At 42.2% G+C, this 15,291-nt stretch overlaps 1 protein-coding gene across 1 annotated transcript; it reads right to left on the bottom strand.

The window, feature by feature from the left end:
• Window positions 1-3,069: 3,069 nt before the first annotated feature.
• On the bottom strand, window positions 3,070-14,474 carry LOC136443077 (carbonic anhydrase 1-like). The gene is made up of 9 exons (XM_066440143.1): window positions 14,333-14,474; window positions 9,351-9,435; window positions 8,973-9,008; window positions 8,475-8,648; window positions 7,947-8,107; window positions 7,439-7,546; window positions 6,503-6,569; window positions 5,987-6,153; window positions 3,070-4,194 (listed from the first exon to the last, which is right to left on the bottom strand). The coding sequence occupies exons 2-9, from the start codon at window positions 9,412-9,414 to the stop codon at window positions 3,949-3,951; spliced, it is 1,023 nt and encodes a 340-aa protein (XP_066296240.1). The 5' UTR covers window positions 9,415-9,435; window positions 14,333-14,474; the 3' UTR covers window positions 3,070-3,948.
• Window positions 14,475-15,291: the final 817 nt, after the last annotated feature.

The raw sequence follows: 15,291 nt of genomic DNA, 5'->3' as shown, positions 1-15,291 counted from the left end.
GCCCTTACCGGGTTGCATGCTTTGCTGGGTACCGTTACCTTTCTCTCACAAGAAAACACATGTAGCAGGTCAAAATCAATTATGAAGACCGTCCATAATGGTCCACTATAGCGAACGAGGGCACAAACAAACAAAACAAATAGAAACATGAATAGATTAGCAGGAAAGATCATAGCAGGAGTAAAGGAGGCCATCTACATCATGGCGTACCAACATTCTCTTAGCCGGGACGGGGGGCGACATCAACTTCCAACAACCTTTGACCCATTGCTGACGTCACTATGTATGAATAACGTGTCCACAGCGATTGGGTCAGAAAGGTAAGGAAGACGGGAGAACCAGTGTCGAAAATGCCGTAGGCACATGTTTTGAGTGGATTTTGAGTTCATAACGTGAATAGATGTTGTACACGCAATCACGTTGGGAAAGCCTAACACACATACACACTCTCCTAGCTGACATTCCCGGCAAACTTACTCATGTTGTCGGCGGTATTATCACCTGTGGCGCCGGGCGGGTTATCGCACACCCCGACGGCTTTACTCCTTCCTCTGTCGGTGGGGTTAGTTCATCCCCGGGCTTCTCATCCACACCACTCAACTCTTACAAAACACGATCACACAAAGCCAAAACCAATCTATCACCGCCCAGAAGCACGGGACGTGGCGTGAGACTTCCTTGAAGTCTCCAGTTTTGCTTAAGATGAAAGTGGTAAAGGAGACTTTTCAATGCCTTGTGCCTGATGTGAGCTCCTTGATAGCTTCCTTTGACCGTTAAGTAATCTTCTACCTGTTAAGAAGAACAGCATGTCTGTAACGATAACTGTAGCAGCCCAGACGCAAGATGATGGGTTATAGGGCCATTTGAGCACCACAGTGCAAAATCATACAAGCAAAATCAACAGAAATAGATATATAGAGTTTTCATGAAAAATAAGATTCAGCTTCATTTATTTTCAATGAATTTTCGGGTATTTTCAAGGGAAAATAAAATTCAGCTTCATTTTTCAAGGTATTTTCGTATCAAATAATAACATTAATACAAATGGTTATCATCAATACATGTACTTACGTTATTGATGATTTAAGCTAAAATAAGTCAGTGATGGATCTGGAGTTTGAACATTCAAAGAGACAAATCGAATTCAGCCACATTCATCTATAAGGTATTTTCCATGTCAAATAATAACGTAATACAAATGGCAAGTATTAGGCAATGTATTGAGGTTATTAAAAAGGTAAGCTCGAATTAGGCTGTTCAAATGATTCCCCGATGCGTAATAAAAACTTATCATCGATAAATGCTATCAATAAAACTTAATCATCAATAAAAGGAACTGCATGACGCCCCTTGATATCCATTCCCGGTTGCACAATCAAACTTCTGCCAATAAAATCTAAGAATAAAATCTAGATCATCAAAACTACCAGCCAGAACATGGGTAGTTTACCAAATATACAACCTCGATTATTACAGCGTTTGATAAGGATAACGTTCACATACTTTAATGGAAAATAATAAAACACAGAAACTGATGAGATGGTTTTACAGCCTTTCTTGATCACAAGAAATGGTAAAATGCGACCGGAAAATATTTGACAAAGGACATAGCCCAACAACATCTTTTCTTTTCAATGGCCCTTTTTACATTTGTAAATCAGTATGAAATTTACTAGCGAAGGAAAGTACCTAACCACTGTGAAATTAACTTCACTACATGTTATTGACTCGATGGTACAACAGTCTCCTTTACCCTGCAGACATTATGTTTGACGAACGAGATGCCCTCTGGTAAAAGGTAGGCGATATGAAAGTCAGTTCCAAGCTTATTGTGTCCTGCGGTGTTCCAGAGGCAAATTCAAAACAGTGTACAGGATGTTGTCAATCACGTGACTATGACGTAAGCATTATCTGCCATGTTGGATGGTTAAACGCGGAAGTTGCCATGTAATTTTTTTCAGTTCATTTACAAGATTGCAGTTACGTAAACATCGCACTGTTTGTTATAACTTCAACCAAACGGGATGACCGACAAATGACGAGTTAACATCCTATTGTATTATGGTGTGCAGTTTTTTAGAGGTTAGCACTTCCCCCTATAGAGAAAAATCAGTCATAAAGATGAGCAGAGAGATCTGATATGTCACTCCTTGATAGTCAGAAATACTATTTTGGCTGTAATTTTCTTTTTTTCCGCCAGATGTCCTCACAGTGCAATAGACGACTCACTTGTATTTACAGGTACAAATAGTCAAGATTGGTACATAGATCATATCGGATTGTCTGGATATGTCAGTCTGGATTTTCCTTGTCAATTAATGATTTCACCTCAGACAAGGAGGTTATCTTCTTACCAGCGTCAGTCTCTTCATTTTTGAATATGATTACTCATAAAACCCTGTAATAAACCCTGTATTTTTATACGGATACCGTTGCATGCGGGAGACAGCTGAGGCCTATCAATTAAAAACACATTTAACTAGATACAAACCTAAGGTCTTTACCTCCACGGCAAAGTTGGATTTGTCAGGTTTTTGGGTACGACAACTCGGGTACATGTATTTTAAAGAGCTTCAGCCAGAAGACCAGAATGGCATCAGGACATTATTCTGTCTCATGGATAAATCCTGCCTATGAGAAAATAGAGCCATCTCCTTTAGGGGTCAATTACAGGTCGAAATATTAAAATCACAAATTTCGGCCAGATTCTGAAGATGTACCTTCTTCTGCCCCCTAGTATAAAACATGATCCTTTATGTTCCTAAGTGATACGTAATGACATTTATACTTCTATTTTGCATTATGCTTAAGAATTCTTGCCATACTTTGTGCCATGTACAATAGTCGTGCAATAAAGTTCTTTTTCTTTAATCTTTGTTCATGAGGGTGTGTGTGTGTGTATTCTTGCACATATCGTACCTTGTCTTGATAGCCCAGGGCTTGTTTTTAATTCTTTACCATTTTATTCATCTGCTAAGAGGAGATGTGGTCATTACCGTTCACCACGTCAGTCTATCGTGAATAGGACACAATTCTGATATCATAAAAGATTGATGCGAAGGCAAGATATATAGAAAAAACTCCTTTATTCCATATAAATTACACACACACACACACCAAACAATCAAACATTAGATCACCTGTTCACAGAACAATGCCAACAGTAAGAATAATCCACATACAAAACGTTAATTGAAGGACATATCCGTAATTCATTATCCATAGGATTCGTATCAAATTTCAAATTATAGAACTAGAAAAGCCTCGCCCTACCCTATTTTTTGTCAGTAAAACCATATACCACTCATATCACAATAGTACTCCACTCATATAAAAGTCATTTTGTTATCATTTTCTTCAAAGCTAATACCTGTTATATTCATAAGAAATGTAAGTTAGAATCCATTCTGATTACAAATGAGTAAGATAGATGTTAAACCCACAACAAAGCTTACGGTTGAAATGCTATGGTTCTTCATGAATGTATTCACCGAAGATCTAGATTGATGGCCTGTAAGATAGTTAAGCTATATCAACTGCAAAACAAACATGAACTCAGTCGTGGAAATACATCACAACTTCATGCCACGCGTTTGGTTGTTTACAACTGGGAGATATCAAACACCGGAGGGTGTAATATTTCACTTTTTAAACAAATCATTTCGAACAAAACAGGCCAGATTGGTCCTTAAGCGGTTAAAGATGTATTGAGTCATCTAAAACAAAGTCTCAATTTCAAACCCTGAGAAAATAGTCATCTCCAAGCAAGTGTTAGATGGGAAAGTCGTAACGTTTTCTAAGACGTGGCCCCGTTTTTTCTGAAGTCACAGGTCAGAGAGAAAAGGGATTGAACATTGAAGGGAAGAGATAGGGGGAGAACGTTGAGATCTTCCATCCTAACATCTGCTTGGAGATGGGGAATGTTATGCGCCGTCCTTTTCGATGGAATCACTTGAAGATGGCGACGATCACAGCTGCCAGAGCGAGAGACAGCAGTCCCGGCACGAACCGCGAGGCGGCGCCAGTGGTCCTTTTTGGAGGCGGCATTGGGGTGGCGTTTAGGCTGACGTCATCGAAGGACCGATAGACCGTACGCCCGTTGAGGGCCTGGGGAGGGCGGTAGTTACCCTCCATTTTATCGGCAGCGGTGTTGGGAAGGGGTTTGTAGTAGACGTTGTTGAGGAACTTGGTCAACTGTGGGGAGGGAAAACACCGAAGGGTGAATAAGATTGACAGACTCAGATACTAGTCTTCTAAGGTGGTTGTGTTTGCGTATATACTGTAAAAAGTTTTGTCTTGGCATTATCTTTTCTTGTTGTTATCTGAAGAAAAGGACTTTCTATAGAAAAAAGACTTGAACAATGCAGTGTGGGTGACTGTAGCTATATCTAGCTATCTCTGATTATGGCTGTTGTTTTGTTTTCATTGTTGTGTTTTTCAACATCACGTATGTTTGATCAAGTTTATTCAGACTGCACAAACTTGACTCTGAAAGACATCCCATGAATTTGATGCGAACGTACTACAAAAAAAAAGTGGCTATTGGCAGGATGATTCCGATAGAAAAATTTGCAGTTCTGACAGGATCATCCTGTCAACAGTACAAATTTTTCCAGGTTGTGGCTACTGTCAGGATGATCCTGTATGCAGTAGAAATTTTTGCACTGCATACAGGATGATCCTGTCAGCAGTAGAAAAATCTGCACTGCTGTCAGGATGATCCTGTATGCCGTGCAAAAATTTCTACTCCTGACAGGATCATCCTGTATGCAGTGCAAAAATTTCTACTGCATACAGGATCATCCTGTATGCAGTGCAAAAATTTCTACTGCTGACAGGAAAAATTTTCAGCCAATCAGAGCTCGCAAAAATATTGCCCGCGCGAAAGGACTCAGCGAGGAACATGAAGGCTGGAGATAAGTTTTCTAACTGGGCGGATTTCCAGGCCGCCCTGTTACTGAATGAGTACCAAGAGGCGAGCAGTAAACAAGACATGACTCGTAATAATAGAGCACAACCACACCTGTCTGGTGAAGTCATGGGATTTATTGAACAATTGACATTAGGATCCAGTGGGAGGGGGGTGGATTCCTTCTAATAAGTTCTATTAAAAGTGCGTTTCTCAAGCTGTCGATTCGACTGATTCAAAAATTTCAGCATAAAAAAAGAGTCAGTTGTGATAACGAAACGGCTGTTATTTGTACGTTGTACGTTAACTAGTAGTTCAGCTCAATTAATAGAGGGCTCGGATGGGAGTATCAGTACCCAGGAGCATGTCAGAAATTTGGCACCTAGCATCGATGATATTTGAGATAAAACATGACTATAATCACGATCCGAAATATGCCCCATGAATAGGTTAAGCCTAGCTGAAATTCTGAAATTAAAATTGCCCGGTTTCCAGCTCATGCGTTCGCCGGATCCGATCGGATCGCGCTGATATCACCTGGTAGGTCCGTAGATTCGCTGTGATGATGGCCGACATCTTGAAACACTTGATATCTGCTGTTACCGTAGCAATTACATATGCTAGCTTCTGATTGGTTGCGAAAATGCATCGAAAAAAAGGACGATCCTGCCAGCAGTGCAAAAATTTGCACTGCATACAGGACGATCCTGCCAGCAGTACAAAAATTTGCACTGCATACAGGACGATCCTGTATGCAGTGCAAATTTTTGTACTGCTGGCAGGATCATCCTGTATGCAGTGCAAATTTTTGCACTGCTGGCAGGATCGTCCTGTATGCAGTGCAATTTTTTGTACTGCTGGCAGGATCGTCCTGCCATTAGCCTTAGGCATTTTCCACTGTTGACAGCATCATCCTGCCAATAGCCTCGGGCCTGCAAAAATCACCCTGTTTTACGACAAAGCACTTTGCGACATGGCGTTTTACGACGTATGTGCCCGTTCATTGGCAGCTTCATGACAGTGACCACATGCTAAAGGAGGGGGGTCTTCAAGGACGATTTAAAGTTCTGCTCTCACCTGCTTCCTTGAGATGGAGATGGTGTCCTTGAAGACGGTCCAGGTGACGACCTCGTTGCATGTGGGAGTGGTGAGGCTGCCGTTGTAGCGGAAGAAGTTTGTACGGTCGGCGGGCAGAAGACTGTCCAGATTGAACCTGTCCGAGCTCGACATCTTATAGCTCGTTCCTGTTGAAAGATTAACGTTTTTCCTTCAATACACTAATTTTACTTACGCTAAACCTTATCTATGATCTCGGTTGTAATGTTTTATTTCCTATCATAGCAAGTCAAGAAAGAAAGTAAAGCGAAGTATAAATTCTTTAGATATTTATGTTTAAGAAATTTGAAAGATGCCTACTCCAACTCCACAAAGGTTATATCATCTAAGATCTTCATATCAGTGGCAAAATATTAACCAAAAGAAGACTATTTGCTCAAATGACGGAGCCACAAACATATAATTCTAGAATTCTATATATGGAACGCCGCCTTAATCATACGAAATAACAACGTTATTATTGAAAGTATTTCTCACCACTTTGGCTGACATTGGCGATGGACTTCAGCATCGGTTCAAAAGCAGGGTTGTCCACGTTGCATAGCTACAGAAAGATAAACAAAGGGAAACGTTCGATCTAAGGTGACAGTAAACTTTGAATATCTTCATACATGTAACGGTGTGCATTCTGACAAACAAACCATGTAACGTTATGTTTCTACATGTCAAGGTTGACTGTACATTCAGTGATATGAAAAACTCGAATGCTGGACTTCCAACTTTGTGCAGAGAAGTGAAAATATTACTTTCCATATCTTGACTGACCAGTGTTACTGATTGTATTCTTTATGATCTTGTATTTTGATTCTGCAGTCACGCTACCCCACATACTACAGAGATGTCTTATCGCTACACAGACTAAGATGCTGTCTCACGTCTAGGGAGGAGGGAAGAAGCAGCAGTGCACCTGTTTCAACGCATGCTCCGTGAGGACCATCCCCTACACGACTTGGTGCCACCCACGAGAACAGGAGCCACGGGACTCTCAGAAACTGTAGCTCAATAAGCGTTCCGAAAGCCCGCACTAAGAGGCTGAGCAACTCCTTTCTGCACACTGCTATTCGGCTCTATAACAAGGCACTCAATCGGTAGTACCATCAGCACTATAAAAACAGTACTGTTTTTATTGTATTATATATCATATGTATTATATTGTTCTCATTCTCTTCACGTAATGTCATACGTGATAATGTCTCGACGTGGCTAACTTGATTTAAGAAAGTTTGGATTTTACTGTGCAAAGTTTTTCGAAATGTAATGATATTTTGATCATTGGAATTGTAACAAGATTGTATGTTGAAACACTTTTCTACTAAGAACGGAATTCGGATTATGTTGTAACATAATCCGCGAGCTTCTTACTGAATAAAATCTTCATCATCATCATCATCAGGGACCATCGCAGTGTCTTACCTCCAGGAAGAACCCGAGCACGGCGAGTGAGGCGTGGTTGGTGGAGTTACCAAAGGCGGCATCAACCAGGTCAGTGTGTTGGTCGGCGTTCCAGTGGACAAGATGCAACTGTGTGGAACAGGGCAAAACGACGTTATTGCCAGATAGAAAAATAGATATAGCAATAGACATGATAAACAGATACAGTGGTGTGACTTTGAGCCATTCCCGAACTATTGTTATTTTGGAACTATTGCTTCGTGCTTTTTTTTTTGCTTCTGAGCCTGGAAAAACTTGCATTGGTTCACAAGCCTCTACAAAAAGAGTGCACTTCGTGATTGGTCTGTTACTGGGTTCAAACTTCTAAAACATGTTCTTGGGAAATAAAATGTACTTATTGACCATAATATGATGAGGTTAAGAATACACTGGTAGTCTCCTACAAGGACTGTTCCCTTTGGAATATCCAGATTTATATTCTATTTTGGCGACGCCTCAGGGGTAGAGATATTTTAGTGATTTTGCCTACCTCAGCAGGGTAGATCTCTCCGTTGACGACGTGCTCGGACCCGGCGTACAGGTTGTCCAGGAAGCTCCAGTGGAAGTGGAACTGGGCCAGTTTGTAGTTGTTCCCGGGCAGACCGCCACCACCAACAGTGTAGGCGCTGGACGAGTCGAACCCTACTCCAACTGAAAGTGAGCAGAGAACGAATGAAAGAACGAACGGATGCCCGAGCGAATGAAATGAATGGTTGAATTGATGTGTAGATGAACTTGAAAGCACATTGTCCCTCAAATTTTGCCGCTCACAGACGTATTTACGAACATAGTTATGTACATAGTAAATCACTTCTAGGACTACACCAAGCAAGTTCATATACAGGGCCCGACTTCTCTTGCTGATTAGTACATAGAAATTGTTGGAATAGATGGTCTTATTACAAAGGAATGACAATTTCCTTCTCCTGGTATCTCAAAATACATCCTTTGATTGAATACACAAGATTTGTTCTTACATTGCAACCTGCGATAAACACAAACTTAAGCGTTAACTTACATGCGTGGCCATTGTTGGACATGGTGAAGTTGACGTTGCCAGGCACGGTGTTGTAGCCGGTGAAGGTGAAGGCTGGATAGGTCTGTTTCACGGTGTCGCGGTACACGAGGTCGATGGGGGACTGGGCCTTGCCGCCGCAGAACTCAGGCGCAAGGGTACCCCAGTTCTCAGGACCTAAGCAGCAAGAACGACATGTATTCATAAGGTTATAACTCGGAACTAACTCTCTATAGATAGACATAGTGCGTCATATATTGGTGTGTTATTTCCCGGGAGAAGTCATCTAGTAGTCAGGCCTGACCTGCTGTACTGCTGCTTCTAGGGTTTCAATTTTTCATCGGTTGAAGTGTAAATCAAATTATCGTTCTTAGGGGTTAAACTTCACTTAAACATAGGGACAAAGTCTGAAAATGACCCTCTTTTCTCTACAGCCTAATGCAGATTCAACAGTTTCCGCCAGGGGGCGTGCGTAACCAAGCATACACAAAGTCTACTTACCATATCGACCCGGGGCGTAGTCCCACTTGTCAGCGTCTGAAAATAAGGATTTAACACATTTTAGATTGATAATTTAAAGATGTAATGTGGAAAAAGCAACGGCAGTAAGTAGAACATGTTGACGCGTTCACAAATACATAAGTATCTCCCAAAACAAATCTACAGCTTTAGGTTTGTGGTGACGCTGAAGAAGAGATGTCACTTGAAACGTCCGGAAGTAAATATATCCAGTTTTAGAGATTGAATAGTCTTAAAATTACGTTTTTTGTCGATAAGTTTTACATGTCGTAAGCAAATTGCAGTTACAAAAGTGTCGACCGCCCCAGAACTTGCTGAATGGAATATTCCTTAATGACGTCAATACCAGACGAGACTTACCACCGGCGCCCATGGCCAGGTGGAGCAGCAGCGCCCCCAGGGTGCAGTACCTCAGAAGTGACATGGTTTAGTTGTTGACGATTGACTGTAAACAAAAGACAAATTGCAACTGTCAGTGTACTTTGTATCGCCCCGACACTGTTGTGAGTTATGTAACGTTATAGATGTTACAAAATCGCAGCGCTGCCATACGTTCTCGGTACTGCTTGTTTGGCACTCGAAGGGTCCTGAGTATGGGTAAAAAGAAGGAGGCTGCCATCTCTGATTGCCTTCCTCTTCAATGGCAGATAGAACTAGCCTCTACCAGGCTTCCGTCCTATTGCTGGGAAAATAGTAGAAATCAGCCGAGGTACTCCGCTATGCAGGGTAGGTCCGCTATACAGTAAAGTTACATTTCGATAAATGGAACTTTACTGTATAGCGGACCTACCCTGTATAGCGGAGTACCTCGGCTGATTTCTACTATTTTCCCAGCGATAGGACGGAAGCCTGGTAGAGGCTAAGATAGAACAGTCATATACGACGATAGATTAAGATGAGCGGGGACTTGAGTTGATACGCCCGAGTGCATTATGGCCTAATACAAGTTTTGGCCAGCTTACAGAAGTTTCAGGAGAATAATAACACCCTTTTGTTGTGCCAATCTGTGAAATTCTTTCAATCCCAAGAAGAATCCTGTAAAGCCTAGGACTTTCGGGCACTCTGCTCATTAGTAAGAAGATGTTTCATGAACAGGTGATGTTTTTTTTCCTGTTCCGATGGCTTCAGATAATAACCTGTCGTAGGTGATATGACCTGGGGGTACACAGCTGTGGTGTGATGATTGCGGTTCTGTGCTGCGCGGTGATTGGTCGACCAGGTGACTGGGACAAGGTCGCAAAACAGTATTTCTCCGCGACCCCCGGGGGTCTATGACTCTGTTGGGTTAAGGCAGCCCAGGCTCGAAAATTCGTGTTCGAGTTCCGGCCGCGTGCCTGGCCAGCGGCGCGGCCGAACTCGAACATGGTTCGAAATGTTCCACTACGGAGCATTTCGGGGAGCGCAAGGTCTATTACACAACACAATCATATGTATCATCTCAGGTGTACGTATAAGCACAAAATTGTTTTATAGGCCAGGATTTGGATTGTATTGCATTCTAAATGTTTCAATCAAATGATTTGGAAGTTGTCTCCTCCACAAATGTTGCATGAGCCGCGCCGAGTCCTACTAGCGCTGTTTTGACGGCGGTGTTCCAAATAGAACGGGAGGTTCTATATATTCGATACGGTGTTCGAATGGAACGGCCCTTACGTCACAGGTGTTGGATTACGCGGGAGACAACGAGCTGCTTGTGTGGGACTTTGGTTATGACTTTTACGCAATTACGCGCAGCTCAAAACAACAGAATTCAGCTTTTGAGTAATCAAATGTAACTTATTATCCCTTTCTTATCAAAATTGTCCGAGGCTATTTTGCATAGATTTTACCTATTTTTAACTCGGGCGAATTTTCAATAAAAAATGACTGCAAAATAGCTGTTTCTGATGTTTCTGACCCAAAGAAACAATGTATTCGTCATTTTAAACAAAATAGCCTCGGACAAAAATGATTTATATGGGGTTAGCTCTTTCCTTGCTAAATATTATGATGAAAGGTGGTGTTACCGCCTGCGCGCATAAATCCATAAAATACACGTTTTCTTTAACCAAAATGTGTATTTCTAACCCAAAATCCAGCAGTAGAGAAACTTAAGTCACCTTTATTCAATGTGTTTTAAGTAGTTCTAAAACTGTGTGAAGTTTCATCGTGGTGCGACAAGGCTATCGATAGTTACAGAGTATAATCATATATGTACAGAATAATACTTCCTGGGCCGCCTTAACCCAACTGAGGACGCGGGTACGAAATCTAGTGCGGCCCAAACTCTTGAAGACTGGGTAGAAAGTCGCATGTGAGAGGCATCCATGTGTAAACTGTGCTGTGTGGCCGCAAGTGGGCGTGAGGAGCCGATACGCCGACAGAATTTTTTGCTTTTTGAGTTATTTGTAGGTTTTTGCTGATGACTTATTTTGTATTGGGTTGTTTGTGCAGCTGGACTGTAACCAATAGGCCCGGTAATGGTTACAGGCCGGCTGCACAAACGACCCAGTACAAAAATAAGTCATCAGCAAGAGCAAAAATTGCCCAGAGAGCCTGCTATAGAGGCTATTCAGAGACGCGGTTGCTATAAAGTGATTGGCAGTTCTCGTTTCCTTCTACAACACTGGAAAGACAGAGTCTGCATCATTTCGCTATCTGCACAGAACAAGGGGACTGAAAATGCCTTATTGAGATGTGCGAGAGATTAGTCACATAACCGCAAGCGATACTTTGTCTTTGCAGATGTGTCTGATAGATGTAATAGAGCGTGTTGACACCAATTATCGCCAAACAATGCAACTGGCACTGATTTATGTATACTGCGGAGGTTATAGAGAGGTTATAACGTCCTTGTCTACATACGGTAAAGGTCATTGCCCTGGGCGCCATGTGATACATGTAATGTTAGGTTCATCCAATCGTTTATATGCAGGTGTTTAGTTCGCTGTAAGAATGCAGCAGACCCCGGTCATATCCGACTTCGCGATTTGGATCTGACCAGGCCAATGGTAGATCCTGCTTAAACTATTTGCGTTCTTGTCAGGGTTTAAACATCATAGTGCGTGTGGTCTGAACGCAGTTGCGAAGATTCCTCAAGACAATATGTTAATTTGCATGTTTGACAAGTTGCGACAGTACTCACTGATTCTGCACAGAATTTTTTTGCGTGACAATTGCTGAATTCCGGATTGACGGGTATTGTAAGTTTTCAGTGGACCATGGAAGATAAAGAGACCGGACATATCTTTGTAATTACAGGTTACTGCAGGTAACGAGGTCGATCTGATCTCTGCATTAGAACAGTTCAGCGCGTTTCTGTTTAATGCTTAAGTTTGATGAGAAGGGTTAGATTTGTTCGGAGGTACTATTTTTCTAGATCCGTCATAGTTTGTGGGTTTTTTTTCTGAAGGTGCCATCGATAAAACCAACAGTGTTCTGATATCTACCCCGTTCGTTCCTTTCGGTCTTTCTTTTTTTTTTTTTTCGATGAGTTTTTGTTGACAATTGGTTTCATCGTGATATAATTTTCCTACGTTTTATCGACATCAGGTGCTACCTAGTCAGACAACATCGTGTATTCTTCGCCTCAGTTAGTGAGCTCATGAGGCGTAGATAATTGGAGGGCTATTAAACTGGGCCTACTAGTGTTATCAGGTCAATGGCCGTGTCAAGCTGACCTTATGGTACAGAAGATGGGACAAAAGTTGCTTTTAAATCATTTTTGTCTCGCATTGAGTGATGGAAATCACTCCACTGTAGATGCGCTTGTGTCAGTCGCAGTGAGTCGAGGTTAAGGCGACACGTCTCAATGGTAGTAATGTTGGGTCCTGGGGAGCCTGGGAAATCTTGGTAAAGTTAGATTTTTTTGCATTTTTTTCCATCCTCAGTGCTACACAACTGTGCTACATACTGAGTCACCAACGGCCGTCCCGGCATTGTGTTAAGAACCCGTCAACACTTAACGAAAAGAGTAGGGGACTATCAACTCTAGAAGCTGTCAGATTTATGAGCACGGCAGCACCTGCCGAACGCCAATTTGGGACAAGGCCGATGGACCTTTGATCCCTATCGGTTTATCATGGGCACCTGTCGGAATGTACAGAAGTTGTCTGTCGGCAGCTATATAGCATAGGATTACCGCGGGTTGGCGCACATTTGCCAGCTGTGGACTTCATTTTGATAAAACTTACTTAGTAGACGTGAAATAAAGATACACAAGCATAAAGAAAATGTAGAGCAAACGTCTGCTTAAATTTTGAATGTCGTGACTGGGGAAATCGGTAGGCTATGAAGGCCCAAGGTCCACTTTACAAAGTCTAAAATCTGGCCTGAACTGACGTTTTCTTAGTAAGATGCTTTGAAACGCGATTTGAAAATTCAACAGAACTACTACCTGTCAGATTTGCGCAGTTCAGTTTGTACGGAAAACACTTGTTTCAACTTTGTCACCTTCACCGCACGTTGTGGTATGTTCAGACAAGCAACGCTTTTTAAAAGAACCAAAGGTTGTCTTCACACCAACCAGAATGGCACACAGCATTCGGTGGAGATTTCGCGTCAAACTTCGACAAATACTTAATCAGCCAAACGCCCACAAACAGATTCGAATGGACTCGAAAGAAAATTGCTATCACGTTTAGCCCCCGGAGTCGCCTTCGGGAGACAACACCCGGGCCCGACGCCCCAAACGAACGACAAAAACGTCGGGATTCAATCCTATGAAAACGCCCCTAAGACGGCTAGAAAATCCGTACTTATGTGTTGTATGGTACCGGTAATTGTCCAGAAAGATCGGTAGGTATTTCAGTCTGGCCCGCAGATCTTTTCTTAATTCCGGGAATGCCTTTTGTTACTCAGGTGCACACGCCGAGAGGAGCGCGCGAAGCATTTCAAAGAACACACTACTGGTATGTACACGATATCCAAAAAGTCAATGTAACGTTGCTATAAAAAGAAATAGGACATAGCTTAAAGGTAACCGTCATTGTCTGAACTCTGTACCTTCAAATTTACGACGCAAAACCCAACTGTCTAACAGAGTTTTCTGCTTGATTTGGCGCCCTTGCTTGGTGCAACCATGCGTTCACAGACTTCGCCAGGTGGGCAAAAATTAGCCCTTATTCAAAAGTACTGAAAACGGACTTCGTTATGAGAATTGCAACAAGGCTTCGGTTATTAGTTAGCTCTGAACAGCGCCAGATCAGCGCTCCCAACAAGTACAGAGTGCTTGATTAATATGCTAGCAGCCAGACACCACGGCCTTGACAGTAAAACTTGCCTGCGAGTCAAAAATATGGCATTATACTGCTGAAATTAAAACAAAAACCGATATAAAAGAGTATATACAAATAATTAGGTACCTTTTTGGTTCCTTTCGGGTGAATAAAGTCGACTTGTGGCCTGTGTCTTGGCTACTGGGCGCGGTACGGGCGGGTTTGACGGCTCGACTTACGCTCTGTCAAGAAGTTGTCTGACTGCGGATTCCTTCCAGTTGCCGTGCACATTTATCCACTTCACCAACAGCTGAACAGGTTTTTTTCCAACAGTCAACGACGTGCGCAAAATAAGGGTCCGTGTATTTGCCGAAATACGCGAAATACACGAAATACACTTACAAAATACACATGAAGATTGTTGAAATCTACCACTGTGAAAAAAATCTTATTGACAGGCAAGCTAACCCCACTCAAATCATATGGTATTTCGGTAGATTTCACCACTCCTTTTGTGTGTAAATAACCCAGAAACCACTAAACCGACCACCATGGCGTATGGTAACAAACATGACGCGGCGGCCCGGGCCGGGATCGCCAAGTATTTTCTGTCTTTTTCTTTCGCCAGGGCTACAAATATATTATTTCATGCCGGCATATAGCAGCCTGTGGTGTTAACTCATCAAATCATACTATATTACGGTAGATTTCATCTATATTTCGTACGTGTATTTTGCGTATTTCGGTAAATACGCGGACCACGAAAATGATGGGATTTAAATTGACCAGGTGAACAGCTTTTTCCACCAATCAGCGACGCGCAAAGACGATCTGGTTTAAAGAGACCCGGTGAAAAGGGGACAGGTCACCATGAGGACAAAAACTGTGTCAAACTTTTGTAGTTTATGAACTCTTCTGCTTTTAAAAGAATACCTGAATACCGTCTTTGGGAAAGACGGCAGCTTCAGGCATGTAAAATCCCGGTTTTCGCTCTTGCAGTTCTCACGCATTGTAATTTTTTCCCCTTTTGGACTGACCAATCTGGTCTTAAACTCATTAACAGTTTTAGTTTCAACCTCAAGCTATGGAAAGGAGTTCCAGTCTTT

Source organism: Branchiostoma lanceolatum, chromosome 10, assembly GCF_035083965.1.
Source record: "Branchiostoma lanceolatum isolate klBraLanc5 chromosome 10, klBraLanc5.hap2, whole genome shotgun sequence".
In the NCBI taxonomy this organism is placed as follows: Eukaryota; Metazoa; Chordata; class Leptocardii; order Amphioxiformes; family Branchiostomatidae; genus Branchiostoma; species Branchiostoma lanceolatum.
The sequence above is the reverse complement of the archived record's forward strand: the minus strand, read 5'-3'. Positions and strand labels throughout refer to the sequence as shown.